Source organism: Channa argus, chromosome 15, assembly GCF_033026475.1.
Source record: "Channa argus isolate prfri chromosome 15, Channa argus male v1.0, whole genome shotgun sequence".
In the NCBI taxonomy this organism is placed as follows: domain Eukaryota; kingdom Metazoa; phylum Chordata; class Actinopteri; order Anabantiformes; family Channidae; genus Channa; species Channa argus.
Window position 1 is genome coordinate 5901014 of NC_090211.1, and position 26164 is coordinate 5927177.

At 37.6% G+C, this 26164-nt stretch overlaps 3 protein-coding genes across 5 annotated transcripts; all 3 read left to right on the plus strand.

Annotated features, from left to right (window-relative positions):
- The first annotated feature begins 5 nt into the window (after window positions 1–5).
- Window positions 6–2053, plus strand: tmem220 (transmembrane protein 220). The gene is made up of 6 exons (XM_067477017.1): window positions 6–615; window positions 704–733; window positions 804–864; window positions 1147–1270; window positions 1369–1428; window positions 1548–2053. Exons 1-6 carry the CDS (start codon window positions 508–510, stop codon window positions 1678–1680), a joined length of 516 nt encoding a protein of 171 aa, XP_067333118.1. The 5' UTR covers window positions 6–507; the 3' UTR covers window positions 1681–2053.
- A 299-nt stretch (window positions 2054–2352) lies between these two features.
- sco1 (synthesis of cytochrome C oxidase 1) lies at window positions 2353–6562 on the plus strand. Of its 2 annotated transcripts, XM_067477015.1 has the most exons (7): window positions 2354–2671; window positions 3728–3847; window positions 4857–4947; window positions 5091–5288; window positions 5380–5472; window positions 5872–5987; window positions 6109–6562. In XM_067477015.1, exons 1-7 carry the CDS (start codon window positions 2516–2518, stop codon window positions 6241–6243), a joined length of 909 nt encoding a protein of 302 aa, XP_067333116.1. In that variant the 5' UTR covers window positions 2354–2515; the 3' UTR covers window positions 6244–6562. The 2 variants fall into 2 exon arrangements, with proteins under 2 accessions (XP_067333117.1, XP_067333116.1); XM_067477016.1 differs by lacking the exon at window positions 3728–3847 and having other exon boundaries at window positions 2353–2671.
- Window positions 6563–10514: 3952 nt separating this feature from the next.
- LOC137100488 (myosin-4-like) lies at window positions 10515–24984 on the plus strand. 2 transcript variants are annotated; one of them, XM_067478340.1, is made up of 38 exons: window positions 10515–10715; window positions 10839–10982; window positions 11163–11319; window positions 11474–11501; window positions 11588–11702; window positions 11823–11915; window positions 12093–12156; window positions 12281–12379; window positions 12520–12623; window positions 13648–13786; window positions 13940–14058; window positions 14314–14463; window positions 14542–14712; window positions 14802–15108; window positions 15212–15285; window positions 15593–15680; window positions 15748–15865; window positions 15955–16078; window positions 16331–16467; window positions 16805–17060; window positions 17597–17839; window positions 17926–18102; window positions 18236–18381; window positions 19068–19158; window positions 19245–19634; window positions 19718–19844; window positions 19930–20048; window positions 20227–20423; window positions 20510–20693; window positions 20785–20950; window positions 21033–21157; window positions 21240–21548; window positions 21629–21832; window positions 22320–22445; window positions 22542–22712; window positions 22782–22886; window positions 22961–23056; window positions 23163–24984. In XM_067478340.1, the coding sequence occupies exons 1-38, from the start codon at window positions 10515–10517 to the stop codon at window positions 23304–23306; spliced, it is 5808 nt and encodes a 1935-aa protein (XP_067334441.1). In that variant the 3' UTR covers window positions 23307–24984. The 2 variants fall into 2 exon arrangements, with proteins under 2 accessions (XP_067334441.1, XP_067334442.1); XM_067478341.1 differs by having other exon boundaries at window positions 10524–10719; window positions 10849–10982; window positions 15224–15285.
- The last annotated feature ends 1180 nt before the right edge of the window (window positions 24985–26164 follow it).

The following is a 26164-nucleotide window of genomic DNA, read 5'->3' on the forward strand; positions in this document are numbered from 1 at the left end:
GTAAGGAGGTATCAGCAGTTGAATTTCTTTAACTTGGGGAAGGTGCGCTCGTTTTGTTGAATGGGGCAGCCAGGGCAATGAAACTCCGAGATTTGTTGCATTTTAGTTGTGTTTTTTACCATTACAACTGCTAGTTGTTATATATCATATAAAAACAAGTAGACCCGCTGTAATCCCAAAACGGTATCATTAGCCACCTTGCCGACACGTAGCCTGTACTGCCACAAATGCCAAAATGTATTGACCCACCGGCTGTAATGCTAATCTTTGGGCCTAAATCAAGTCTCCAAAAGGTTTGCGCCTGTTGTAGGATTGCAAGGGGAACAATGAAACTAAGCAATTTGTGATTTTTGTTTTATTTCTAAACAATTCACTGTACCTTAGTACTGGCCGGGTACAAATCGAACAAACCCTCGCTGTTTTATCAGACTAGAAGGACGGGGCCAGTACGCCTGCATACTGAAGACTTGACGTTCCGCTCACACGGGCGGGGAAGTAAATGCAACGATGGTAGAAGTTTGTAAAGAGAAGAGCAACAAGAAATGGCGTTTTGTTATCTGGCAGGTCTGCAACCTTTCCATGTCTCTATTTTTCGCTCTTGCAACATATGTACAGGTGAGTGGTTTTTTTGTAGGCCAGCTACGACCATTTTCGTTTAAGTTTGATCCTCATCAGCATATACTTCTGTTTTTCTATATGTTAGATCAATGATCCGGACGCAGGACTATGGATGGTAAGAGAGAACCAAAGCTTTAGCGCTGGATGATTGATGCTTTGCCACTAACAGCAGGTTTCTGTTGCAGGTTGGTTACGGTGTTCCAGCAACTCTGTGTGCATTTATTGGCCTGAATCCCCGTGTGACAGGTAGGGACTGGTTACCTTTGGTGTGGTGTTTCTGTAGATTAAACACACATTTAACGGTCATGAACTCAGACACTTGCTGTGTTGTTCCGTATATGACACTGTAGGTTTGCCTTTTTCTCTTTCCACACTTCTCAAGTTGTGGACCTCTGATCCAGAGACATATCCCGTGCTGGCAGCCCCATCGAGTGGCTGTAGCATGACTGTGCAGCTCATAGAAACCTGGCAGCAGCGTTGAAAATTGCAGCGTAGATTAATTGGTACATTTTTCTTTTTGCATTACAGAGACCCTGCCCTGGAGGCGTGTTGCCGATCTCCATGTGATGATTTCCAGTGCTGTCATTGCCATTTTGGGTTGGAAACTTTATAAAGACAAGATCACAGAAATCTTCCAACAAGAAGAGGGCAGGTGGATAGATTTTACTGCTTTTTGTTTATAGTCATTGTAAACAAAACAAATACATTTTTCAGTAGAAAATTTGCATTGAAATTGTTTTCTTGTCTTAGGGAGTTTTCTGGGCTCATGTTGACAGCTATTTGGCTTCTTTTGTGTCGCCACTCTGGAAGGTAAAATCGACTATATAACCATGGAATTTCTCTGGATTCTCACAACCATCATGTTGGAAAAGAAACTTGACTTGAAATTGTGTCTGAAATACTGATCATATTTTACTCTTCTCTGTTAGGGCTCCTGTCGGGATGCTCAGAGTGTCAACAGCAGTTGCCATTACAGTCTTCCCTTTTGTGGCCTGGCTTTACTACTATATTAACAAAGAGCTGAGAGCAAACTGGCCTTCACACTGTAAAACAGCTCTTTAATCAACTCTTCCCCACTGTTATCTGATTATGCATTTTTAATTGCTGTGATCCTTGACTGACAATCCTGAATCAAGAATGCTGCTGTAGTAAATGTTCTAATGTTAATCAATACAAAGGTATGACAGCTAAAGGACTATAAAATATATTGTCATTCAGTGTTTTACTACAAATCATATTACATCAGTATTACAACTTGGTTTTACCTTTTGAAGTTTATATAAATGTGTAATTTTGTATTTTTAAAGTTAATTGAACATTAATTGAAGTTATTGATTTTGTTTACATTTACTTTGATATTTATTTTTCAAATGTGTAAATAATAATTACAGTGTGTAACAATGTACAAATAGAAAATAAATTTTTATTCATTTCATGACTGCTTTAAAGAGATATCTGTGTATTGTGTAAATATATGTACAGAACTGACTTTTTATATTTGCAGGTTGTCAAATTATGCTGTATTCATAGATATAGTGGCTAAAAGTAAAAATCCGCCGCGCTGGGTGAAGTTGGTGAGTCTGTGCATTTTGATTAAGTTTAGAAACATTTTGATTGTTCAGCCTCTAGAGTGGAGTAGAGAGCATGGGCACTAAAAGGACCATAGAAGAAGATTTGATTACGTCATATCCTGATTTCAATGACTACTTCTCAGTCACTGATCTGAGTACAGCCTTACTAGTGTCGCACAGAGCGTTTAAAGTTGTGGCTGTGTATGCGTTGAACTGACTCGAGAACAGCGTTTTGTATGCTGTATTTCCTTAGGTTTCTCACGTTCGGTAACACTAAACTTAAAACCTGTACCTTGTTTCAGCCGCGGTCCTGACAAGGTCAAAACATGAGTGTTTTATGGCAAATGTTGTTTCATCGTAACGTGAAAGTCTTACAGAAATGCCCTCAAACTGAAGCAGTGAGAGTGGCACACAGTGTTTTGCGCAGAGAAACAGGACTGAAACACACACGGTCACCGATGAGAGTTCCCTGCTGCTGCCTGGTAAGTCAAAGCACTGTCACAGCTAGCTACCGAGGGGAGCTGTGAGAACTGTGCTAATTTAGCATGCTTGCTGCTGCCAAGTTCATAGCCTTAATACTTTTAACTAATGTCAGAGTCTTTTAAATCTTATGTTAAATTGACCATATAACATCAGGGTACTTAACGACCTTTTAGTCCCAGCTTTGTCTTTCTTGCAACATCATGTATTTTTTTCGCATTTTGTCGACTGTCAAATGATGAAATGAAACATTTCTTGTTTCTAGCTAAAATACGCATTTAAACAATATACACACACTGCACTAAATCTGAACACATTGACTGTACTTGAAAAAACTTTGGAAGCTGATTGTGTCACGTTTACAAAGTAAACTTAATTTGAGCTAACCTGTTTATACATTAAAGTTAACACAATGTTTTTGAGTAAACAAAGTTTTAACTAAGATTACTTAACAAATGCTAATAGGTTTACATTTGTAATGTTAGTTACTGTGATAAATTCTTCTAAGTGGTATTTCTGCGCTGTTTAAACCTAAATAACATTGTTATGTAAAGTACACACTTGTTCTGATTTTGTTGGCTTTACTAGAAAAATGGAAATGCTATAAACCTTCCCAGACATTCTTTACTGAAAATTAGAAACATTGTTTCATTAAAACTTAATTTAAGCAGCTACAGTATTTCTATTGTTCAACTACTTCTAATAATTAAAAAGGCGTAATCTTAAATAGAATAGGCTTGAAAATATGACATATATGAAAATATTAGTTGAAGAATTCCTGTTCAATGGTTCACAATGTGCTGAGGAAGTGAAAAAAACTTGGCAATTGACAAGTTGAGTGAATTAGCCAATCAGCTGGCAACTGTACTGCAGTGAGTGTGGTCCAGGTGAAAACATAAAGTATTTTAGTTAGTTCAAGTTCAAGCTGCAGAAGGCCACAGGATTAAATCCCACCCCACTCAGCCATCGAGGGCTACCCTTGTGCTCGTCACTGGAGACTCAAGATCTGAATTTAACTCTAACCTCGATTTTTGCTCTCTGTGCTCATAAATTAACAGGTGAATTTGAGTCGGTGGTACACGTGCAGAGCAACACAATGGCCCAGTCAATACAGCTTCCGAACATTTTCTTCAATACCTCCACCATCCTCTTCAGGGGGTAAAGCTAAGAGGTTTGGGGTGAGTGGCAACAGTTTATGTTAAAGGTGCAACCATTTGACTTAATGCAATCATAAATAGTGCAGTAGTCTGATTTTTGTGATCCTCCATTATAAGCATTTACAAATATTCAACTCATATGAGTTTACAAAAGATGATATTGTTCAACTGCAATCTGTTCATTTGTAGCTTTGGGAAACATGACAAAACATAAAGAAAAACCTTTTGAACATGTTTCAGATTATTGGTAATAAATGCCATGAATGGACCTGTGTGAGCCGGTTAGTCATTATTCATAGGATTGCAGATTTGATCCCTTTTTTGCAAATGCACTTAAGGTGTCTTTGAGCAAAAAACTGAATGCCAGATTCACCAAGCTCCTGATGCATATATGTGGGAAGAAATCATTAGCTGCTTAATGGAACTTACATTAGAGACTTTGCTTTGTGACGTGAAATTGGTCAAGACCTCTTAGTGGCAGAGTAGGGACATCATCTTCAGGTAAGGCAAATGCACTGTTTTTAGTATTTCAATGGGTTAGAATTACAGCTGTATAATTGCTATGTTGTTATTTATTATGTTTATACACCAGCTTCCATTTTCATCAGTCCCTCCAGGAATTTGGGATGTAGCCATCTCAACAACTACTTTAGCTAAACCCACATGAATTCTGTGCAACCTTGCAATTTAAATCATCAAATAAACATCCTTTTTTTGAAAAGCAGGCATTTTAGGCCACAAAATTCACAAAACTTTGGAGGGACTGACCTACAGATGACCACAAAAGTATCCTTGTACAACTACCTATACATTACATTGTATTATAGAGAATTTATTAAGTTTGTTATTGCTTAAAAGCTTTAATTGCCATTATTATTGTTTATATGTATTTTAATTAACCCTTGCCAGGTTGTTACAGAGGAGAATCTGTTAGAATTTCATTAAAACATCCACTTCGCAAAGAAAAACTTGATTTTCTTTTTGTCTTTTTTTTCTGCTCTATTCTATTCTATTTGTCTACTCTTTTAAGCCGGTGACGTGGAAGTCTTTAGCAATAACATTTGCTATTGGAGGCACTCTGTTGGCAGGGATGAAATATTTGAAGAAAGAAAAGGAAGAATGTGAGTAGTTTATCGATGAGTTTACTACACACATTAGAGTAAAGCTTTACAGATAGTTAATAAAGAAATAGTTGGAGAATTAGAAAAGCTAAACTGTGAGGACTTCCCTTTGTTACACAATGTTTTTCTTTCTAACTTTGCAGTGATCGAGAAAGAGAGAAACAAATCGATAGGTAGAGCAGCACTGGGTGGTCCCTTCTCTCTCATCGACCACAACAACAAGCCTACCAAGAGTGAGGACTTCCTGGGCCAGTGGATACTAATCTATTTTGGGTTTTCTCACTGCCCTGACATCTGCCCAGATGAATTAGAGAAAATGATTGAAGTAGTAGATGAAATAGGTAATTAAACCTGTAATGAAAAAACTCAAACAGAGTAACGTGTTGTTTTCTCATTTTACCACACATCCCGTTTTCGTTTGATTTCTTACAGACAAAATAAAGTCTCTTCCAAACCTGACACCTGTCCTTATCACCATTGATCCTGAGCGGGACACACCAGAGGCTCTTGCTGCTTATGTGAAAGGTACTAAAATCACATCACCTGTGTCTGTTGTATCTGTGTCTGAACAAAGCACAGAGAAATGGGTGCATTTGATTGATTTTTACCTGCTTTGATTTTTGAGCTCTAAAGATAACCTCTAATCATACCTCTAATTATAACCTCATAAGAGGGGGAAAAAGCTAATAGTCAGACGTGAAAAATGAATGATAACAATATTTTAAGGTGAAAAGTCCCAGTTTTCTTTAGAAAACTAGAGACGTCTACTCCTGTGAGGTAAAAACAAATAAAGGCACAAATATATTTAACTTCACTAAAAGCCTGTTACCTTGTGCATTTCTGTTCCAGATAAAAATCGTATACAGTTAAAACCTTGTTTTTTTTTTTTTTACTTTGTTCATATGTTTTTTGTCTATTTTTAAGAGTTTTCTCCAAAGCTTATTGGTCTGACGGGGACAAAAGCTCAGATTGAGGATGTTTCCAGATCCTACAGAGTCTATTACAGTCAGGGACCAAAGGATGAAGACAACGACTACATTGTGAGTTATAACCTGCGCAATTTTGCTAATAATTAATAACAGGAATATGGAGGACAGTAAATATAGGACTTTGTCCGTTAGGAAAGGCGTCTGTCTGAATTTCCCCCTTTGTTGCCTTTAGGTTGATCACACCATCATCATGTACCTTGTGGGACCTAGCGGAGAATTTGTAGAATATTTTGGACAAAACAAGAGAAGTGTGGAGATCATCAGCTCAATAGCAGCACATATGAGAAAATACAAGAAGGGGAAGTGAGTAACTGCCTGAGTGCCTGTCTTCAGGCAGTTTGCTGTAATTTAGTTAACTTAAATTATCACTGCTATCTTGTACCAGCAGTTTTTATTTTATTGATGCACTATTGTGGAAAGTTAAGCAACATTCCTTACCATGGGTGGTGTATAGAATGTGGCAGGTTTTCTGCCTGATAATGTCACATTCTCTATTTCTATGCATAATACACTGTACCTGGACATAATGTGTTGCAAGTACTAAAGTATAATGTATTTGACTTCTGGTGCCGACAATAAGAGAAAGTTATTGAAAAACTGATTTTGTAATAAAATTTTTTATTTTTTGTCGTAGTTGTGGTGGGTTTGTGGTTTTAACAAAATTAAAATTGAAGTTGCCTAGCAACTGGAATTTCTTTTGTTAGTTTGAAATAACCTTAGTTCCTTCTTCAGTCTCAAATGATAGAAACTACTTGAACAGTTAGGAGTAGGTTACCAAAGTTTAACAAACTCAACTTTCTCTGAGAACCTTCACCTGCATATTTCTGCGCATATTGAGGCAGAAACCTGTGGTTGGTGCAGGAATTTAATAGGACCGCTCGAAAAGTGGTAGACTACAGAACCAACTACTCGGTGCAAGGATAAGGAGTCACCTACAAAAGTTATAAAAGTGGTGTAGTAAAATTTTTTACTGTATTGGTCCAAAAGTGTGCATCTCCCTGATACATTTATGAAAAATTAACTTTAAATAATTTCTGATGAAGGGACATTATTTAATACCTGAATGTGCATTAAATATTCTGTTCATTAAAAAAGATCTTATTTGTTTACTCCTTTTCACATTTCAAAATGAGATGCAATCTTTTGCACACAACTGTGTGACCTTGCCATGATCGTAGCACTGCTAGTTGAACAGACTGTTGAAATACAACAGTACAGGGTCTTCATCTTCACTGTAGGTAGGACATTGCCATATAAATACAAAGTAGGAATAAATTAGAGGAATTTCACGAAGCACCACATATTGATACACAAGACATTGTCACTGCCTGATAGTGCAAAGTATTGAGCAGTAAGTATTGTACTAGTATTCAAAATCATTTAAGGAGGTACAGTATGGCTTTTGAATCAAACGTAGGCAGATGAGTCATGGACTCTACTCATCTTTTACTGTACTTATTTGAGAACAGTTTGATTCCAAGCTCAGGGAATTTATACTAGATGCTGATCAAACCATGGTTTTCTTTGATACATCATCCTAGTGTAAGAAGTCCACTTTGGATGGCTGACTGTCTCCCCAGGTGTCATCCAGAGTCTTCACTGATACTGCTATTTAGCTTCTAAATGTTTTGAAATGAAAGCCCTGAAAACTAAACTTACCCTTAATGAGTAATGTCTTTTAAACAGAGGTTAACAACACTGCCTCATTGTTATTCTTCAGGTTATAACATTATATTAGTAATTTGTAGACTTGTAATTTGTAGAAATTACTATATATAGAGAAACATTGCATTTATTCCAGTATAAGCTTATTACTGAAGCTTAATAAAGATCAATACTGGCTGGCAGTATTGATCTTTTTTTCCTGCACACCTGTTGTGATACTTCTTTTAAAAATCGGATTAGAAAAGCAAACACAGCAGTTGTTCGGCCCAGACACCACACAAATCCCTGGACGATGGGGATCGTTCAGCTCTGACTGCTGTACTATGCAGCACTCAATTTGATTTGTGGATTTGATCAGTTTTTCAAAAATGACAAAAGGATTTCTCACTTTCACACAAAGCATCACGAAGATCTTTGGATTTCTGAGATCTTTTTGACTGTGGCTATTAAAAACAATAAGTTACATGTAAGATTATTACATTCTTATCATATTATCATATTCTTCTTAAATATGTTTGACTTAACATCAATCAGTTAGTTACATCCTAACTTTTTAATAAAAGGAAAATCCCAATCCAGGGAGTCACCTGGTGAGTAACTTATAAAATTATACTTTTGAAATGCATCTTTATTCTTTGTTTTGTTTTGTGCTTTTATGTTTATGTGTAGTTTGCAGTAGTTTTACTCCGAGGCAGGTCCTACTCTCTCCCATTGACCCACTAATCCTGTGCAAAAGCACCCATCATCAAATCTATTTTCCACTGGGGTGAGACATTTGGCTCTCTCCAACACAACCAGTTCATGGGGGTTTTCTTCTCGCTTCATGTTGTGGCCTTGCTCACAGTCACAGTTCCACATGCATTCACACACACGCACACGCACACACACACACACACACACACACACACAGACATTTGCTGCTGTGTCAAGACAAGACAGAGGGGTCTGTGTACTGCCAGTCCCCCATGCTGGTCTGCTTGGCCATGCTTCTACCCAGAGCCAATTATAACTGCAGCTGTTGCCAGACCTTCAAATGACTTTGAGACTTTTTATCCAGCACCAGTTACACTGTCTGTGATGCACAGTCATAAAGGCCATATCATACAGCTCTTTTCCATCTTGAAAACCATTTCTTTTACTCTGAGGAGCAATGATTCTGATAATAAAGACTTGATGTTAAATCGTGCATATTAAAATTTGGGAAAAAAACAGTTTATTTATTTCTGATCAAACATAGCTGTTGAGTAAAGGTAGGCTTTAAATGAGAATATGTATAGTGGGTTGATTTAGGCCTAAAATAAAGGACCTGCCAAGATTGAAGAAGTTAAAAGTAGCTTAATGTATGTAATGATATAAAGTTGAAATGAAGCCAGTGTCCATGCCAGAATATATACAAATCATTATGCTGACCTTCATGTTAAAAATTAAATTATTATATTACACTGCATCTAGGAATTTAGGTTGAATGATGCATTAAGATCCATAATTTCAAGCCAGGACTAATTGCTGTCACTATGAAAATATACACACTGTTTTTTTGAATGGGGAATGTGTTTCTGAAGATGGAAGTAAAGATAAAACTCTCAGCAAAGCTTCCGGTAAAGACAGACTTCTTTTTACTAAAATACCTTTTACTAAGTAGCTCTTAAATGGAGCTGAGGCTGCAAGGAATGTCATTAATTTCAAAGGGATCATAAATCAAAGAAATAGACTAATTGAAATTCAGTTTAGTTATGACAAGTTATCAGATTTTATCCTATAGGGACAATAAATGTCTGTCTAGCATTTCATAGCAATAGGTCTTGAGACATTTTAGTTTATTATTGGTGCCTGAACAAAAGTTCAACACTATTGTTATTTTTTCTGGGGCACATGAATATTTGACCTTAATTAAATGGCCATCCATCTAACAGTTGTTCATATATTTCTGTCTGCACCAAAGTGGAGATCTGCAAAACCAAATCAGTAGCTAGATGAAAAGCTTCATTTTCATATCAAAGAGCAAAGACATTCTATTTTAAGGTTTGAACAAATGCTGTCATAAATTTAAATGTTTCGGTGTTTGTGTTGATTGGCCAAAGTCATTTTATTACATTATTTAACAGGATCAACACAATGTTATTATGTATTTATGAACATTGGTGGACAGGAGCAAAATGACTATAATGGTAAGAATCCACAATGTGTTTAATGACAAATACCATGAGAATTTTTTTTAAATAAATAAATGTGGGTTAATGGTGCTCTACCTCTGTCTGGAATGTGCTAAATTTTGCCTGTCCAGCCGGTCTGCTCTCCACACAAAAGCCAAACAGTTGTGTGTGATCAACTCTGCCCTCCAGACAGCCAATGCTAGAATTTCAGCGATGCCCTAACAGACCTAATCTTCCCTGATCCCAGAAAATGAGGTCCGCTGTGTCGAGACCATAAGCCCTCTAAGCTTTTGTCCTTATTATTCATTGCTTTTTAATGGACAGTCTGAAGGATTACAATTGAAACCATTTAAAAGTGAGACAATACAGCTATACATAGACAGTTTGAAATACAAAATGGATATACTTGACTTTTCCAAGGTGGCAGAGAAGCCAGATCTCCAAATATAGGAGAGAAAACTGGCATGAAATAGGTCCAGCCATTGCTTATAAAAGCTGTAATAGTCTTGTTAGGATGAGGGATGTTTATGGAGCAACGTGTGGAACAATTACTCTAACAGCACTACAGAAGATCTTACTCTCAGATTTGTTAAAACACGTGTTAAACTTTGTGGAATTCAAGCATCTTTCGATTTTTTCTTTCAGCTGCACTACTCTGAAAGGTATGAAACTACAGTTTACCCATTCTTTCAAATCTCACTGTCATCTGTATTTTTTGTTTTATGTGCATTTCTTTATTCTAGCTTAATAGTTTGACGAAATGAGTGATGCAGAGATGGAAACATTTGGGGTGGCAGCCCCATACCTTCGTAAATCAGAGAGAGAGAGGATTGCAGCCCAAAATATGCCTTTTGATGCCAAAACAGCCGTCTTTGCACCCGATGCAAAGCAGGAGTATATCAAAGGAAAGATCTTAAACCAAGACGGCTCCAAAGTCACTGTGGAGACTGCCATGGGAAGGGTGGGTGTAGATTGTTGCATTTGGACATTTTTTTGCTTTTTCAAGTACATTCTAAGGTCTAGTATTCTTCCCATCTCCTTTCATTTGTGATATAATTGCCTGGACTTTAAATTTTTATTTCAGATTGTTATAGTGCATGTGGATGACCTTCGGCCAATGAACCCACCTAAGTTTGACAAGATAGAAGACATGGCCTTGCTGACACATCTCCACGAACCAGCTGTGCTCTTCAACCTCAAGGAGCGCTATGCTGCCTGGATGATTTATGTAGGAAAATACATTTAAAACCATTTAAAGTAAACCAAACCTTAATCTCCAACTCAGTTAGGACTCACATTGCATTTTTAAAGGAAACACATGGTCACACAAGGCATCATCAAACACATGGTGTTTGACGACTCAATAAAAAAATATTAAGTAATAATTTATTATCCCGTTTATTTACAGACGTACTCTGGGCTATTTTGTGTTACTGTGAACCCTTACAAGTGGCTTCCAGTCTACAGCCCTCAGGTTGTAGCTGGGTACCGGGGGAAAAAACGTCAGGAGGCACCCCCACACATCTTCTCAATCTCTGACAATGCTTACCAGTACATGCTCACAGGTCCAGTCTCCTTATATACAATATATTCTAAGTTGCGCCTGGATAATTCAAGTTGGATTACTTTCTTTTTATACTGCTTCAGTTTGAATTATTGGTTCTCCGAAACATCTAAAATATATCAGCATCATGCACCTTTTTTTTTTCTTTTCAACAGATCGAGAAAACCAGTCAATCCTGATCACGTAAGTACAACTTAATGGGTTGGTTTTTTTTACATGTACATTCAGTAATGTATTTCATCACTTATTTTATACTGTACATTTGTCAGTGGAGAATCTGGTGCTGGGAAAACTGTCAACACAAAACGAGTCATCCAGTATTTTGCAACAATTGCATCAATTGGAGATTCAAGCAAAAAAGAGCAACTTCCGGGAAAAGCGCAGGTTCAGTTTGCTCAAGCTTTACTTTGACAATGAATGATTAGACATAATCTGAAATGAAATCTATGTTGCAAAAATTACTTTACAAATGAACATTTTTATAATTTGAAATTTCTCTTGCAGGGGACTCTGGAGGACCAAATCCTTCAGGCCAATCCTCTGCTGGAAGCTTTTGGGAATGCTAAGACTGTGAGAAATGACAACTCATCTCGATTTGTGAGTTTAGATTCCAATTGTACAGAAGCCAAAAGGGGCTGAGATAGCACTTACATTTACATTTTTAATGATGTCTTCGTTTTTTATTTATCATTTTAAAATTTTCTTTTATGACATCACACGTGAGAAATTAACATGGGAACATGGGAATTACATGGGAATTTACATATTTTTCAGGGAAAATTCATTCGCATCCACTTTGGAACAAAGGGGAAATTAGCATCAGCTGATATTGAAACCTGTAAGTTTGCTTCTATCACTGTCATTTGACATTTACAGTTTTACACTTAAATGTCACAGTTTTTTTCAATGCTATTTTAAGTTTTGCTATATATATTTTATTAAGTGTTTATATTTATGCTTAGACCTTTTGGAAAAATCCAGGGTAACCTTTCAGCTACTGGCAGAGAGGAGCTATCACATCTTCTATCAGATCTTGTCAAACAAGAAACCCGACTTAATTGGTAAATATACTTACACCTACTGTGATATTGAACCATAAATGCAAGGCGATGCCAAAGCTGAGTTAAGGTCACATTGATAGTTACTTTAGCCGGTAAAGATCCCGTGCAGTGCTATCAATAAATTTTGTGTTTTGTTTCAGATATGCTGCTGATAACCACCAATCCATATGACTATCCTTTTATCAGCCAGGGTGAAATCACTGTGCCAAGCATCAATGATACTGAAGAGCTGATAGCTACAGATGTGAGTGCACATAGGTATAGAATAAGTACAGAAATATTACATTTTGTTAAATCAGGGAATTATATTTTTGGGGGGATATTGCAAATGTTAACAAAATTCTATACTTAAATTATAGTTTAAATATTAGAACAAATACATAACAACAAAAACACTTAAAAACTGAATTAAGTTGTAGTTAATTCCAGTTTAGAAGTTAATAAAACTGAACTAAATAAAAATGATTTAAGCTTTTTAAATTCATCCAATGTCTGTAAACACTTATCCTGTTCAGTGTCACAGGGGGGCTGGAGCCTATCCCAGCTGTCATTGTTACAGACAACCATTCACACTCACATTCACACCTACAGACAATTTAGAGTCATCGATTAACCCAACGTGTGTCTTTGGACGGTGGGAAGAAAACCAAAGTACACGGAGGAAACTCACGCAAGCACAGGGAGAACATGCGAACTCCACAAAGAAAAACTTCTGGCTGTGAGGGGGCAGTCTTAACCACTTCATCACTGTGCTGTCCGTTGAAGCTTATTAAAAATAGATATATTATGTTTTTGTTACTTATGCAAGCACGGTGGTGGAGTGGTTAGAGCTGCTGCCTCAAAGCTAGAAGATTGTGGGTCCCCACCCTGGCTGACCATGGCCTTTTGCATGTTCTCCCCGTGCTTGGGTGGGTTTCCTCTGGGTACTCCGCTTTCCTCCCACAGTCCTAAAACATGGATTTTAAGTAAATTGGTGAATCTAATTACCTGTGAATGTGTTTGTCTCTCTGTGGCTCTGAGATTGACTGGTGACTTTAGTACACTAACAGCCAACAAGCTATTCTGATCAAGTATTTTTGTATTGGACCGTTATTTTCCCACCTCCCCCACAGCAATACAATTATTTTATACATTAGCCCCTTTGATTAATAATTGATTTGTGAAACATACTTAAGATAAAATCAGGATTTCAGTCAAATACAATTTTAAAGAAAGTTGATCACTAAAAATTAGCATTATATTTATTTGTACATTCCCTGTCTTTTCAGAGTGCACTTGACATCCTGGGCTTTTACACAGAGGAAAAAATGGGCATCTACAAATTGACCGGCGCTGTGATGCACAATGGGAACATGAAGTTCAAACAAAAGCAGCGTGAGGAGCAGGCAGAGCCAGACGGCACTGAAGGTGAGAATTGGGAGCTTTTATGATAAACGTAATTTTTACCAAACTAGGCTTCAGTATGACTCTTTCTGATTCACTTAGTATTTATCATGTTGTTTTTTCCTTTCAGTATGTGCTTTACATACTGTCTGTCCTTCTGTGTTATATGTCATATAGTGGCTGACAAAGTTGCCTATCTAATGGGCCTGAACTCTGCTGATTTGCTGAAAGCTCTGTGCTACCCTCGAGTGAAAGTTGGAAATGAGTATGTCACCAAAGGTCAGACCCCACAACAGGTACAGTGTGTTTGTACATCTGAAAACATTTGGTGTTAAGGTTACGCCAGGATGTTCAATTTAATTTGAATTCTATTAGATTTTATTTATATAGCACCAAAGCACAAAGTTATGGCACTTATACCGCTTTACAAACTAAGGCCAAGACCTTACAGAATTATAGAGAAATACCAACAATTTACCTAAGCATCAGTGGAGAGAAAAAAACTGCCTTAAACAGTAGAAACATCCAACAAAACCAGGTTTTGATTACAGGTGAACAATGCCATGGGTGCTCTGTCTAAGGCTGTGTATGAGAAGCTTTTCCTGTGGATGGTCACAAGGATCAACCAGCAACTGGACACCAAACTACCAAGACAGCATTTTATTGGCGTCCTGGATATTGCAGGGTTTGAGATTTTTGAGGTGAATGAGGTTTACACTAGCATAAAATTAATCAAGCTTTCTGATAGTCTTTATTTAATCATTGATATACTGTTACAGATTAATAGCCTTGAGCAGCTGTGCATCAACTTCACAAACGAAAAACTGCAGCAGTTTTTCAACCATCATATGTTTGTGCTGGAGCAAGAGGAATACAAAAAAGAGGGCATTGCTTGGGAATTTATTGACTTTGGTATGGATTTGGCTGCCTGCATTGAGCTCATTGAGAAGGTACTTTTCCTTATTATAACCTCATATATTCATTTGAACATTTGAATCAAACATCTGTACCAAACACCAATCACCTTTCTGTCCAACAGCCAATGGGTATTTTTTCAATTCTCGAAGAAGAGTGCATGTTTCCAAAGGCCACTGACAGCTCCTTTAAGAACAAGCTGTATGACCAACACCTGGGGAAGAGCAGCATATTGCAGAAGCCTAAACCATCCAAAGCAAAGAATGAGGCCCACTTTTCACTGATGCACTATGCTGGCACTGTAGACTATAACATCAGCGGCTGGCTGGAAAAAAACAAAGACCCACTAAATGACACCGTGGTACAGCTTTACCAAAAGGCCTCACTTAAGCTTTTGTCTCATCTCTTTGCCACATACACATCTGCTGATGGTCAGTTCAATTTTGATTACAGATTTTAGTGATAGATCAAAGTAAGAATGTAAATATGTAGACTATACCGTATACTAAGGGGATGTTTGTCTTGTTTTTGAAGCTTCTGGTGAAGGGAGTAAGAAACGTTTCAAGAGAAAGGGGTTTTCATTTCAGACAGTATCTGCACTTTTCAGGGTAAGAACTAACATTAACATCACAGTAGAATGAATAGTAGAATTTTATCAATTGTGTGAATTTTTTCGTGGCAGTACTACTATACTAATGTATGCACTTAACAGACACTGTGTGCCATCAAAAATCGAAGCAACAATCCATCACCCAAAGACAATTTTGAAGATATTAGACATTTTTTCAGTTTATTCAACTATTCTAAACGTGATTTACGTCAACTTATAAACAACCTGCAAGAAAGCAAGTAAACACATTTTCCAAATTGTAAAAAATGTTCTTTATGAGAATTTTACTTGTTAATCTACTGCAGGAAAACCTCAATAAACTAATGGCCAACCTCAGATCTACACATCCACACTTCGTGAGATGCATCATCCCAAATAAGACTAAGACACCAGGTAATTTATAAAACCAGTGGCACTGTAGACATTTTGTATTTGTCATTAATTCTGAGTATTACTCTAGGTTCCATGGATCACCATCTGGTCCTTCACCAGCTGCGCTGTAATGGTGTTCTTGAAGGTATCAGGATCTGCAGGAAGGGATTCCCCAGCAGGATCCTATATGGCGATTTCAGGCAGAGGTAGTATCTTTTGTCTGGGAGGATTACACCCGTGGGCAAACACAAGATCTTACCCATCTGACACTATGACTTCTGTATCTCTGTAACAGATACAGGATCCTGAATGCCAGTGAGATCCCTGAAGGGCACTTTATAGACAGCAAGAAAGCTTCTGAAAAACTTTTGTGCTCAATTGATGTGGACCATACTCAGTATAGATTTGGATACACCAAGGTATTTTTTAAAATATGATACACAGTCTAGCAGTTTCTGACCCAGCTTAAAGAATTTTATGGGTATCTCAGTAGAGTGTTTGGGGCTCATGTTACAGATTAACAGTTACATTCCTTACACTTTTCAACCGATGACTACAAATTGGTCTAAAAATATAAAATTTACCAAAAAAATTGGAATGTTTTGAACCTGTGCAATAGAATTGCAATTATATTTACTTCCATGACAATGCAGTATCTTCACAACATGCAGGTGTTTTTCAAAGCTGGTCTTCTGGGTCTTCTGGAGGAGATGAGGGATGAACGGCTGGCTGTGTTAATGACTCGTTTCCAGGCTGTGGCCAGAGGCTATGTCACTAGACTAAGGTTCAAGGAGATGGTAAAGAAAAGGTCTCTGATGAATTCATTTCCTTACAAAGTTGAAACTTCCGTTTGATGAATGAGCGTCATTTTCTGAGTTATAAAACAAACAGATGCATTTGAAGAATTACATAAGAAGTGTCGTGAAATTTAGGGAATGTGGACACTTTTAAATCAGTGTCAATCCATGGTAATAGTTTCAGTTTGAAAATTTCAATTTCCTTTGTTTAACGCTGGATACATGAGCAAAATATGCTTCTTAAAAGTATCTTTTCCAATTTCCCTCAACAGTTAGCATGGCATGACATCAAATTTGCATTTTTTATAGGCTATTACCATCTTTGTTATTTTGTTTTTCAATCTACAGAGAGTCTATTTTCATCATCCAGTACAACATCCGCTCATTCATGAATGTAAAGAACTGGCCTTGGATGAGGCTCTTCTTCAAGATAAAGCCTCTTTTACGAAGTGCAGAGGCTGAGAAGGAAATGCAGATAATGAAAGAGGAGTTTGCACAACTCAAAGAAGAGTTTGCAAAGTCAGAAGCCAGGAGGAAGGAGCTGGAGGAGAAGATGGTTGTGGTCATCCAGGAGAAGAATGACCTTTACCTTCAAATCCTAGCAGTATGTAAATCCAAAATAGGAGTAAAAGAAAGTGGTGGGTCTATATTGATTTAGTTCTGCCTGATAAGGAAAGGAGGAGGAAAAGTTTTCTTTTTCCTGAAGTTCAGGTACGTAATCTATAATGAGCTACGATAAAATAAAACGTCATTGATCCAAATCAGATATCGCAAGGGAAAGGAGAAAAAAATGTAAATAGGAGAATTGGTCAGATGAGATAAATAAAACAAATGCAAATGTCGACAGACATGCAATTAATTCAAAAATATTAGGAAAACTATATTAGTGAAAGCTGTTGTATAATTTGTATTTCTCCATGTCTACAGTATTTTTGGATGTCCAAATAGATTTGGATGTTTTTGGATGTCCAAATGTAAATTTTGTATACAATGAACAAATAAGTCAGCTTTTTAAAGTAAAGTGTCACTGTAGTTATGTATATGTCGAGAAAAGTTTCAGTTTGGAGCAAGTGGTGAAAAAACTGAAATGTCCATGCTTATTGCATTATAACAATGCATGTCTGCGTCCCCGTTCTTAAGGAGAGGGAGAACCTGTGCGATGCTGAGGAGAGGTGTGAAGGTCAGATAAAGAGTAAGATCCATCTGCAGGCCAAAGTCAAAGAATTGTCTGAGAGGCTGGAGGAAGAGGAGGAGATCAATGCTGAAATCACGGCTAAGAAGAGGAAGCTGGAGGACGAATGCACAGAGCTCAAAAGAGACATAGACGACTTGGAACTTACTATCACCAAAGTAGAGAAAGAGAAATATGCCACAGAAAATAAGGTGCACCATATAATGTAATGCACCATGTAAACAGCTTTTGGTGTAAGAATATTAACACACTCACTTAAAAATGCTACCCTGCTTAGGCTAAGAATTTGGTAGAGGAGCTAACCACTCTTGAGGAAAATCTGATGAAGTCCTCAAAGGAGATGAAAGCTCTGCAAGAGGTGCACCAGCAGGCGTTAGACGACCTTCAGGCTGAGGAGGATAAAGTGAACTCTTTAAAAAAGATCAAGATCAAGTTGGAACAACAGGTTTATGATGTAAGCGCAGAAAGATGCCATTTGTTAGTAATTGGACTGTGATGTAAACCATCACATTACATTATACTAAATTTGCACAGTTGCCCATGTTTGGTTTCAATTGTTTACCAGTTGATATGAATGTGTCCTGCAGCTGGAAGGCTTTCAGGAGCACGAGAAGAAGGTTCGTGCAGATTTGGAGAAAACCAGAAGAAAACTAGAGGGGGATCTGAAGTTGTCCCAGGAAACCATCATGGACCTGGAAAACGAAAGACATCAAACGGAAGAGAGGCTGAAAAAGTTGGTGCTTCACTGTACATCTGAATACAGTTAAGACTATTTACCACAGAAGATCTACACATGGGAAGGTTAACTAAAATACAAAGCCTAATCTTTCTTTCAATTTTATTTTATCCCCATGTGTTTAATGATGTCACAGGAGCTCAATAGAACAGTAAAAATGGTATTATTTACCTGCCTTGCTAACTAGTTTACTACATGTAGCAGTGATCGAACATAAAGGTTGTATACCCTTTGAAACAGAAAGGCTATGTTTGAATACCTTTCTGGATTGAGTTAATGTGCAGGTGCTCTCTCTTTCACAATGTACTTTTAAATAGCCTTGCACCTTGGATAACTGCTCTTTTTAATGGTTGGATCTTATTACTCGTGATAGAAATTACTCACTGGTAGGTGAAAGCACAGCTACCCTAGAAAAGAGACAAGACATACCTCTGCAAGACTTTGGAGTTTACAGAAGGTTTTTTGAAGAAATATTAGTAAGAGATTTGCACCTGTGATGAGTGTATGGCTGCTCTTTTAAATAAGTAGTTACTTGTTGTTGAATCAGTCTATGGCTGATTCAACAAAAAGTAACATGAAAATATCACATTTAAACCTTCAACAATTACTTTCAGTTTAAGTGGCACATCTCATCCCATTACCGTGTAACTGTATTATCTTTTCATCAAATCAATTTGTTTCAGAAAGGACTTTGAAATCAGCAGCCTGCAGTTTAAAATTTATGAAGAACAAGCCCTCGACTCTCAACTACAAAAGAAGATTAAAGAGCTACAGGTATATAAATTATCCCTATAGTGTGCCAATATTTTTGTACTTTTTCTTTTAAAATCTTATGAGCCAATTGTACAAATTTACTGCAGGCTCGCATTGAAGAACTGGAAGAAAAAATCGAGGCTGAGCGCTCGGCCCGAGCCGAAGTTGAGAATCAGAGGTCTGATCTATCCAGAGAGCTGGACGAGATCAGTGAGAGGCTGGAGGAGGCTGGAGGAGCCACTGCCGCTCAGGCTGAGCTGTACAAAAAACGTGAGGCTGAGTTTCAGAGGCTGCGTCGTGATCTGGAAGAGTCCACACTGCAACACGAATCCATCGCTGCAACTTTACGCAAGAGACACGCTGACAACATTGCTGAACTAAGTGATCAGATTGAAAATCTGCAAAGAGTGAAACAGAAACTGGAAAAAGAGAAGAGTGAGCTAAAGATGGAAATTGATGACATGGCAAGCAACGTCGAGAGTGTTCTGAAAAGCAAGGTGATTATGTGTGCAAGGAGGCATGCATGTTTTTTCACAGTCTTTTTCATCTAAGTTGTAATAACCAATACTTAATATTTTAGGTTAATCTGGAGAAAATGTGTAAGAGCCTGGAAGAGCAAATTAATGAATACAAGAGCAAAGCGGATGAAGCCCAGAGGTCTGTGAGTGATTATACTGCCCTCACTGCTCGTCTACAAACAGAAAATGGTAGGCGTCTGATTTTTGAAATTGAAAAACGTGAAAAAACATTTCAGAGAGGGTAGTCAGTTTCTATCCTCTTTGTCCTGCGTAGGGGAGCTTACACATCTCCTGGAGGAGACAGAGACTACTCTTTCTCAACTGAGCAGAGTGAAATCTGTGGGGACTCAAAAAATTGAAGAATTGAGGAGACTTTTGGATGAAGAAATTAAGGTCTGAAATTAAGCATGCTGTACTGTCTATTACAGTCACGGCAAGGATCTAATCCTGAAATTAGGTTACAGTTAACATTTTGGCTATATCTCTGGATTATTTATTTACTAGCTTTTTGCTCTTTCATGTGTCAGTACATATGCCTTGTTTATTTAAATATTTGATATTGTTTTTTCAGGCAAAAAATGCCTTGGCTCACAGTTTTCAGTCATCTCGTCATGACTGCGAGCTATTGAGAGAGCAGTATGAGGAAGAACTGGAGGCCAAAGCTGAGCTGCAGCGCTGCCTGTCCAAGGCAAACAGTGACGTGGTACAGTGGAGAACCAGATACGAGACTGATGCCATCCAACGCACTGATGAGCTCGAGGAGGCAAAGTAACAACTGGACAGTATTTACTGTGTTTCAAGTCAGTGTAGATATGTTTTCTACGGTTAAACACAGTTTAACTATACTTTCAAAGGAAGAAGCTGGCCCAACGACTGCAGGAATCTGAGGAAATGACAGAAGCCGCAAATGTCAAATGTGCATCACTAGAAAAAACCAAGCAGAGGCTTCAAGCTGAGGTTGAAGATCTCATGGTTGAGCTAGAAAGATCAAATGCAGCCAATACCTCCTTCGATAAGAAACAGAGAAACTTTGATAAGGTATTTCTTCTTTGTACTTTCCGCTTTCTCTTCAGACACAAGCCTCCATTTTGCAGGCTGCACTCGTTGCATGTGTTGTTTTCTCTATCAGGTTCTGGCTGAATGGAAGCAGAAATATGAGGAGAGTCTGTCAGATCTGGAAGTGTCTCACAGAGAGTCTCGAGTGCTGAGTACAGAACTTTTCAAGCTGAAAAACTCATATGAAGAAGCTCTGGATCACTTGGAGAACATGAAACGAGACAATAAAAATCTTCAGCGTAAGAACAAATCATTCTTTTGATGGGTGAAGCTGTAGTGACTGTGTCCTTAAGATAGACTTTTTTTTTTGTACCTTTCTAGAGGACATAACAGATATGGCAGACCAAGTTGGACAATCTGCTAAAACTATCCAGGATCTCGAGAAAGTTGCTAAACAAATTGAATATGAGAAGAGAGACACCCAAGCTGCTCTCGAGGAAGCTGAGGTTCATATTATGTTCTTATTATAGGTGAATAAAACCAATATCCTTAGAATACAGAATCAAGTGTGTATTTCCCTTCCTGTAGTCTTCCCTGGAACAGGAGGAGGCAAAAATCCTGCACCTCCATCTGGAGCTGAACCAGATCAAGACAGAAATGGAAAGAAAAGTGGCAGAGAAAGATGAAGAAATTGACCTGCTAAAAATAAATCAACAGAGGTCTGTGGACACTCTGCAGTCCACGCTGGATGCTGAGACACGCAGCAGAAATGACGCTGTCCGAATGAAGAAAAAAATGGAGGGGGATCTTAACGAATTAGAAATTCAGTTGGGACGTGCCAACCGGCAGGCTGCTGAGGCCACCAAACAACTGAGAAACCTCCAGACACAGCTTAAGGTTTGTTTTTGTAACTATTCTTTTCTATGCTTCCACAAAGCTTACGTCCAAATGGTGCAAGCTTTTGTTTTCTGTACCAGGACACCCAGATTCATCTGGATGAAGCCCTTCACAGTCAGGAGGACTTAAGAGAGCAACTTGCGATTGTGGAGCGCCGCAACAATCTCATGATGGCCGAGAACGAGGATATGAGGGCAGTGCTGGAGCAATCTGAGAGAAGTCGTAAGCTGGCTGAGCAGGAACTGATCGACGCAGGCGATAGGATTCAGCTGCTGCATTCCCAGGTGTGCTTCACGCAATTCCTGTAACTTTACAAACTGACAATCTTAACATTCACGTGCAGTTAATGCAGAAAAAGAAGACAGTCAGAATTTCTCTCTTTAGTTACCTTTTTCATTCTTTCTTCCACATTTTGTGTCACTTTTCATTTATGCATTGATGAATGTCTTTTAGAAGAGGCTTTCTATGTTTAAACCTCTCAGTTCTTTCTGTGGTGGCCAACGTATCACCCAACTTTCTAATGGCACTGCTATGAACAGCTGTAAATAAACGCAGTTTGACAATATATTAAACCCGAATGTGCAGTACCCAATACTTTTAATCTGTAATACAATTCTGGAGGCCCCCTTTCAGAAATCTGGGTTCTGATTGATTCCATCTAACTCACATACATTGCAAGAAAGCACATATTATGACATAAAAAATACTTATTATTATTATTTTTATTTGACAAAAGTAATAGAAAATGTTTAAAATTTATATTTTTATTAGAACATCAACCTCCTGAACACTAAACGGAAGATGGAGTCGGATTTAGCTCAGCAGCAAACGGAGATGGAGGATACTGTCCAGGAGGCAAGAAATGCAGATGAAAAGGTCAAAAAAGCCATCATGGATGTAAGTCTTCCCCCATTCCAGCTTTCTGCAGGGATTCATTTTGGACTTTGAGGTTGTGCAGATTCAATTTCACAGTGAGCTCACATTTGCATGCAGGCTGCAATGATGTCTGAGGACCTTAAGAAAGAGCAGGACACCAACGGCCACTTAGAAAGGATGAAGAAGAATCTGGAGGCCACAGTGAAAGACCTGCAGCAGCGCCTGGATGAAGCCGAGCAGATGGCTCTGAAAGGAGGAAGGAAGGAGCTTCAGAAACTGGAAACCAAGGTATGAATGAATACTGAAAACCCTATTCTGCAGAAAATAATAGAATGAAAAGTGACTTTTGGTTTTGAGGTTCGTGACCTGGAAAAGGAATTGGAGGCAGAACGGAAGCGGAATGGTGAGGCTATGAAAGGTCTGCGCAAATATGAAAGAAAAATTAAAGAACTCACGCATCAGGTAAGACATTCAAGGGGTGATTTTTTTTTAAAGCTGGACAGAACATATTCAAATACCTATTTCTTTTCCCTCAGAGTGAGGAGGAAAAGAAGAGCGCAGCAAGACTCCAGGATTTAGTCAACAAGCTGCAGCTGAAAGTGAAAACATATAAAAGGCAGTGTGAGGAGGCAGTGAGTAAAAAAAATATACAATGTGTAATAATTTGTAATAATTTTTGTAATAATTTTGTGTACCTAAAAAAGTTTAGCTCCCTTTATTGTTTTCTGTGACACACAGGAAGAACAAACCACTATCAATTTGTCTAAGTATCGCAAAGTGCAACATGAACTAGGAGAAGCTGAGGAGCGAGCTGATTTTGCAGAGTCCCAGCTGAATAAATTGCGGGCCAAGAGCCGTGATGTTGTTGGTAAAGGTGAATAAGAAAATGCACAAGGCTCAGGCTTGGACTAATAAATGTAACAAGTTCATTAGATTGTGGGATTGCAGTGGAATAAGTCATGGTAAAGTTGTAAAAAAACAGTGTTCAAGTGAGATAAAATGTCATAAAACTTGACAGATATGTTAAATAACATGATTTATGAATGGTTAAAAGATCATTAAGATCATGAGTAAGACTTAAGGCTTTTTGAACCATAAAATGTGGTGTCATATTGTCTTTATTTTTAGTAGAGGGCAGAGTTTACAACCATGTAACACCTTTGTGACAGTGGGTGCAATGCTAACATAATAATGGCAGCAAAAAAGATAGATAATATGGTAGGTTTTGTGAAGTAGGCATCTGACCATCTTAATTTGCCATGTTAACACGGTAGCTTGTGCTAATTATCAGTAAACAAAATTGACAAAATATTCTCAGTAGGATATGTCTTCTGGAGACCATGAATGTCTATGAAAAATGTTTTAGCTATTCATCTAATAGTAGTTAAGATATTTCAGCTGACTGAGATAAAAATAAATGTGGACTATTTTCCCTTACTTATTTACTCCTCTCTTGTAAAATCATCTGAGGTTGATTTGAGTTTGACTCATATGTTGTATTGTCTTGCCTGCAATAGAAATTGACCACCAAAAGATGGAGACACTTTATTCATCAACACTTTATCCATTATTCATCAACTGCCATTTAGTCTATGATAGACCTGGAAATCTGATGGTTATTTTCTTGAATCTGTCAAAAATCTTTTCTTTTCTGGTAACATAAAAAATGAAAACCACAGTAGCTGAGGATCTGATATTATTTCTAAAGCATCCAGTAAGATACAGTCCAGGCAAACATGTAGCACAGACTCATTTATGCACACAGACCTATAATATATACTGTACAAAGATACACATTTGATAAAGTGAAACAGCATTTTGACACTTCAGTGACAATTCAACCACTGTTTATTCTGACTGACAATTAAAGCAGGCACCATATTTAAAAAAACCACTCATCATCAACGCTGCTGTCACTAATTCAACTGTAAGCATCACATTAGCATCAGCTCACAGATATACTCAATGGACACAGATTTTAACATGGTAATGAGAATAAAGGCACTACATTTTTCATTCTATGTATAAGCTGATTTTGTTGTGTATTAGAGCCTAGAAAGACATACTTTCCCTTACTGCTGGATAATAACAGATGATATGATGTATTCTCAAGATGACAAGCTGCTGTTCAAACAGCTTCTGCACACTGCTCCACATAATAAGAGCAGAGCTTAAGCTACAGACACTTATTCTAAATGTGGTAGAAAGCAGGTGTCATGTTTTTTAACACACTTGTGATGTTCACACTGCATTAAGTATAACACACACTGGACACCAGCTTGTGAAAAAAGCCGACCATTTCCCCTAAGGAGGCTGATTGTCACTAATCTCACCATCAAATATACTGAGCACATAGATTTGAGATACATTACAGAAATATTAGTTAGGGTTTTGTGTAAACACATCTTTTCCATTCAGAAGCCACAGAGATGTGTTTGTAATAAAAAATAAAACATGTATGTGCCTTTTAAAAAGTTGTTGTCAAAGGTTCAGTTCTTGGCCCCATTACAAAGCCACATTATTTGTCTTTTGCTTGTTACAGTACCATTATATCTCTCAATTAGTTGGGTAAAACTTCACATTTTCACATCTACTGGACAATAAAACAGTAAATATTGCAGAAGTGGATTTTGCTTCAGTAGTTATTTGAGATTTTGTGATTTATTCGAATTTTAGTTGGCATTTTAGCTTCCACACAATGCAAAGTTTTGTTTTATGTTCTAAAATGTCTTCTTTGCGATGCCTTTGTGTTTGGAATGGAAAACAAATGCTTTAGCTTCTTTTTCACATTTATTACATTTATAGCAAAACTCAGCATTTTTGGTAAACACAGAGGTTGTGAATTTTTGGGGATTATAAAACCATATAGTTTAAATTTGTTTAAAATTGTATGTAAAAATTGTGCTTGAGGATCACCACCCCTTACTGCTGAAATGTCTCTATTACCACTAGAAGATCCCTTTGCCATGTTAAAGTGTTGAGAAGAGATCAATAATGCGATTTGACTGACATTTGACTTTGCCATGTTTGGAGTGTCAGGTTTGCTTCAGCATCTTAAGAGGGGCCTCATTCTCCCACTGGTTTTCAGTGATCAGCCTGCTTTGTCCTGGATGCCAACAAAGCTGTACATCAAAGGTGTCATTCAGAATAAAGAAGGTGGCCAAGTCACCGTGAAGACTGAAGATGATGCTGTTATTTGTTTTAGTTTGAGCCTTATTAATCATGAATATGTTTACTTGCTATTGATTTGATGCAAATGGTTAAAATCAATATAATTGTTGCAGAAATAATGCATCTTTCAAAACAAAGGAGAACAAATTGAAATGTATTTGAAGAAATTGACTCCTGGGTGGTGTCAACATAAATGGAAAACACCAGAGAATGGGGGCAGTGTAATATAGTGAAACAAAGTCACTGGTCTAGGATCTTAAGCCAAAGCTGGTTGGGGGCAATACTTTTTTTTTGTAATGGTTTAAATGTATATTCTAGTTTTTTAAGCTGTTTTTCTTTACCAGCTAAATCCTGTTTATACTACAGTAGTGAATGTCTATTATTTTAACTTATCTTTTTGATTTATATTCCGGATTTTAACAGTTAAGGAGAAACTTAACTGGACCCATCTTAATAAGGGGGGATGACCCACCCCAATGAGCCTCCTGTGCTGCACATTATCGTTTTAAGGCAACAAAAGCATGTGTTCAAATGTGTCATAAGGTAAATTCTAAGAGCCTTTGTCCAAC

What these genes read in the sequence shown, in the direction of transcription:
- tmem220 (XM_067477017.1), top strand. Translation starts at nt 508, where the DNA reads ATGGTAGAAGTTTGTAAAGAGAAGAGCAACAAGAAATGGCGTTTTGTT. An exon ending in CGGACGCAGGACTATGGATG is followed by an intron (nt 734 to 803) that starts GTAAGAGAGAAC and finishes TTTCTGTTGCAG; the next exon opens with GTTGGTTACGGTGTTCCAGC. An exon ending in TTCCAACAAGAAGAGGGCAG is followed by an intron (nt 1,271 to 1,368) that starts GTGGATAGATTT and finishes TTCTTGTCTTAG; the next exon opens with GGAGTTTTCTGGGCTCATGT.
- sco1 (XM_067477015.1), top strand. Translation starts at nt 2,516, where the DNA reads ATGAGTGTTTTATGGCAAATGTTGTTTCATCGTAACGTGAAAGTCTTA. An exon ending in GTAAAGCTAAGAGGTTTGGG is followed by an intron (nt 3,848 to 4,856) that starts GTGAGTGGCAAC and finishes TACTCTTTTAAG; the next exon opens with CCGGTGACGTGGAAGTCTTT. An exon ending in TGAAGTAGTAGATGAAATAG is followed by an intron (nt 5,289 to 5,379) that starts GTAATTAAACCT and finishes GATTTCTTACAG; the next exon opens with ACAAAATAAAGTCTCTTCCA.
- LOC137100488 (XM_067478340.1), top strand. Translation starts at nt 10,515, where the DNA reads ATGAGTGATGCAGAGATGGAAACATTTGGGGTGGCAGCCCCATACCTT. An exon ending in AAGGTCAGACCCCACAACAG is followed by an intron (nt 14,059 to 14,313) that starts GTACAGTGTGTT and finishes TTTTGATTACAG; the next exon opens with GTGAACAATGCCATGGGTGC. An exon ending in CAGGGTTTGAGATTTTTGAG is followed by an intron (nt 14,464 to 14,541) that starts GTGAATGAGGTT and finishes ATACTGTTACAG; the next exon opens with ATTAATAGCCTTGAGCAGCT.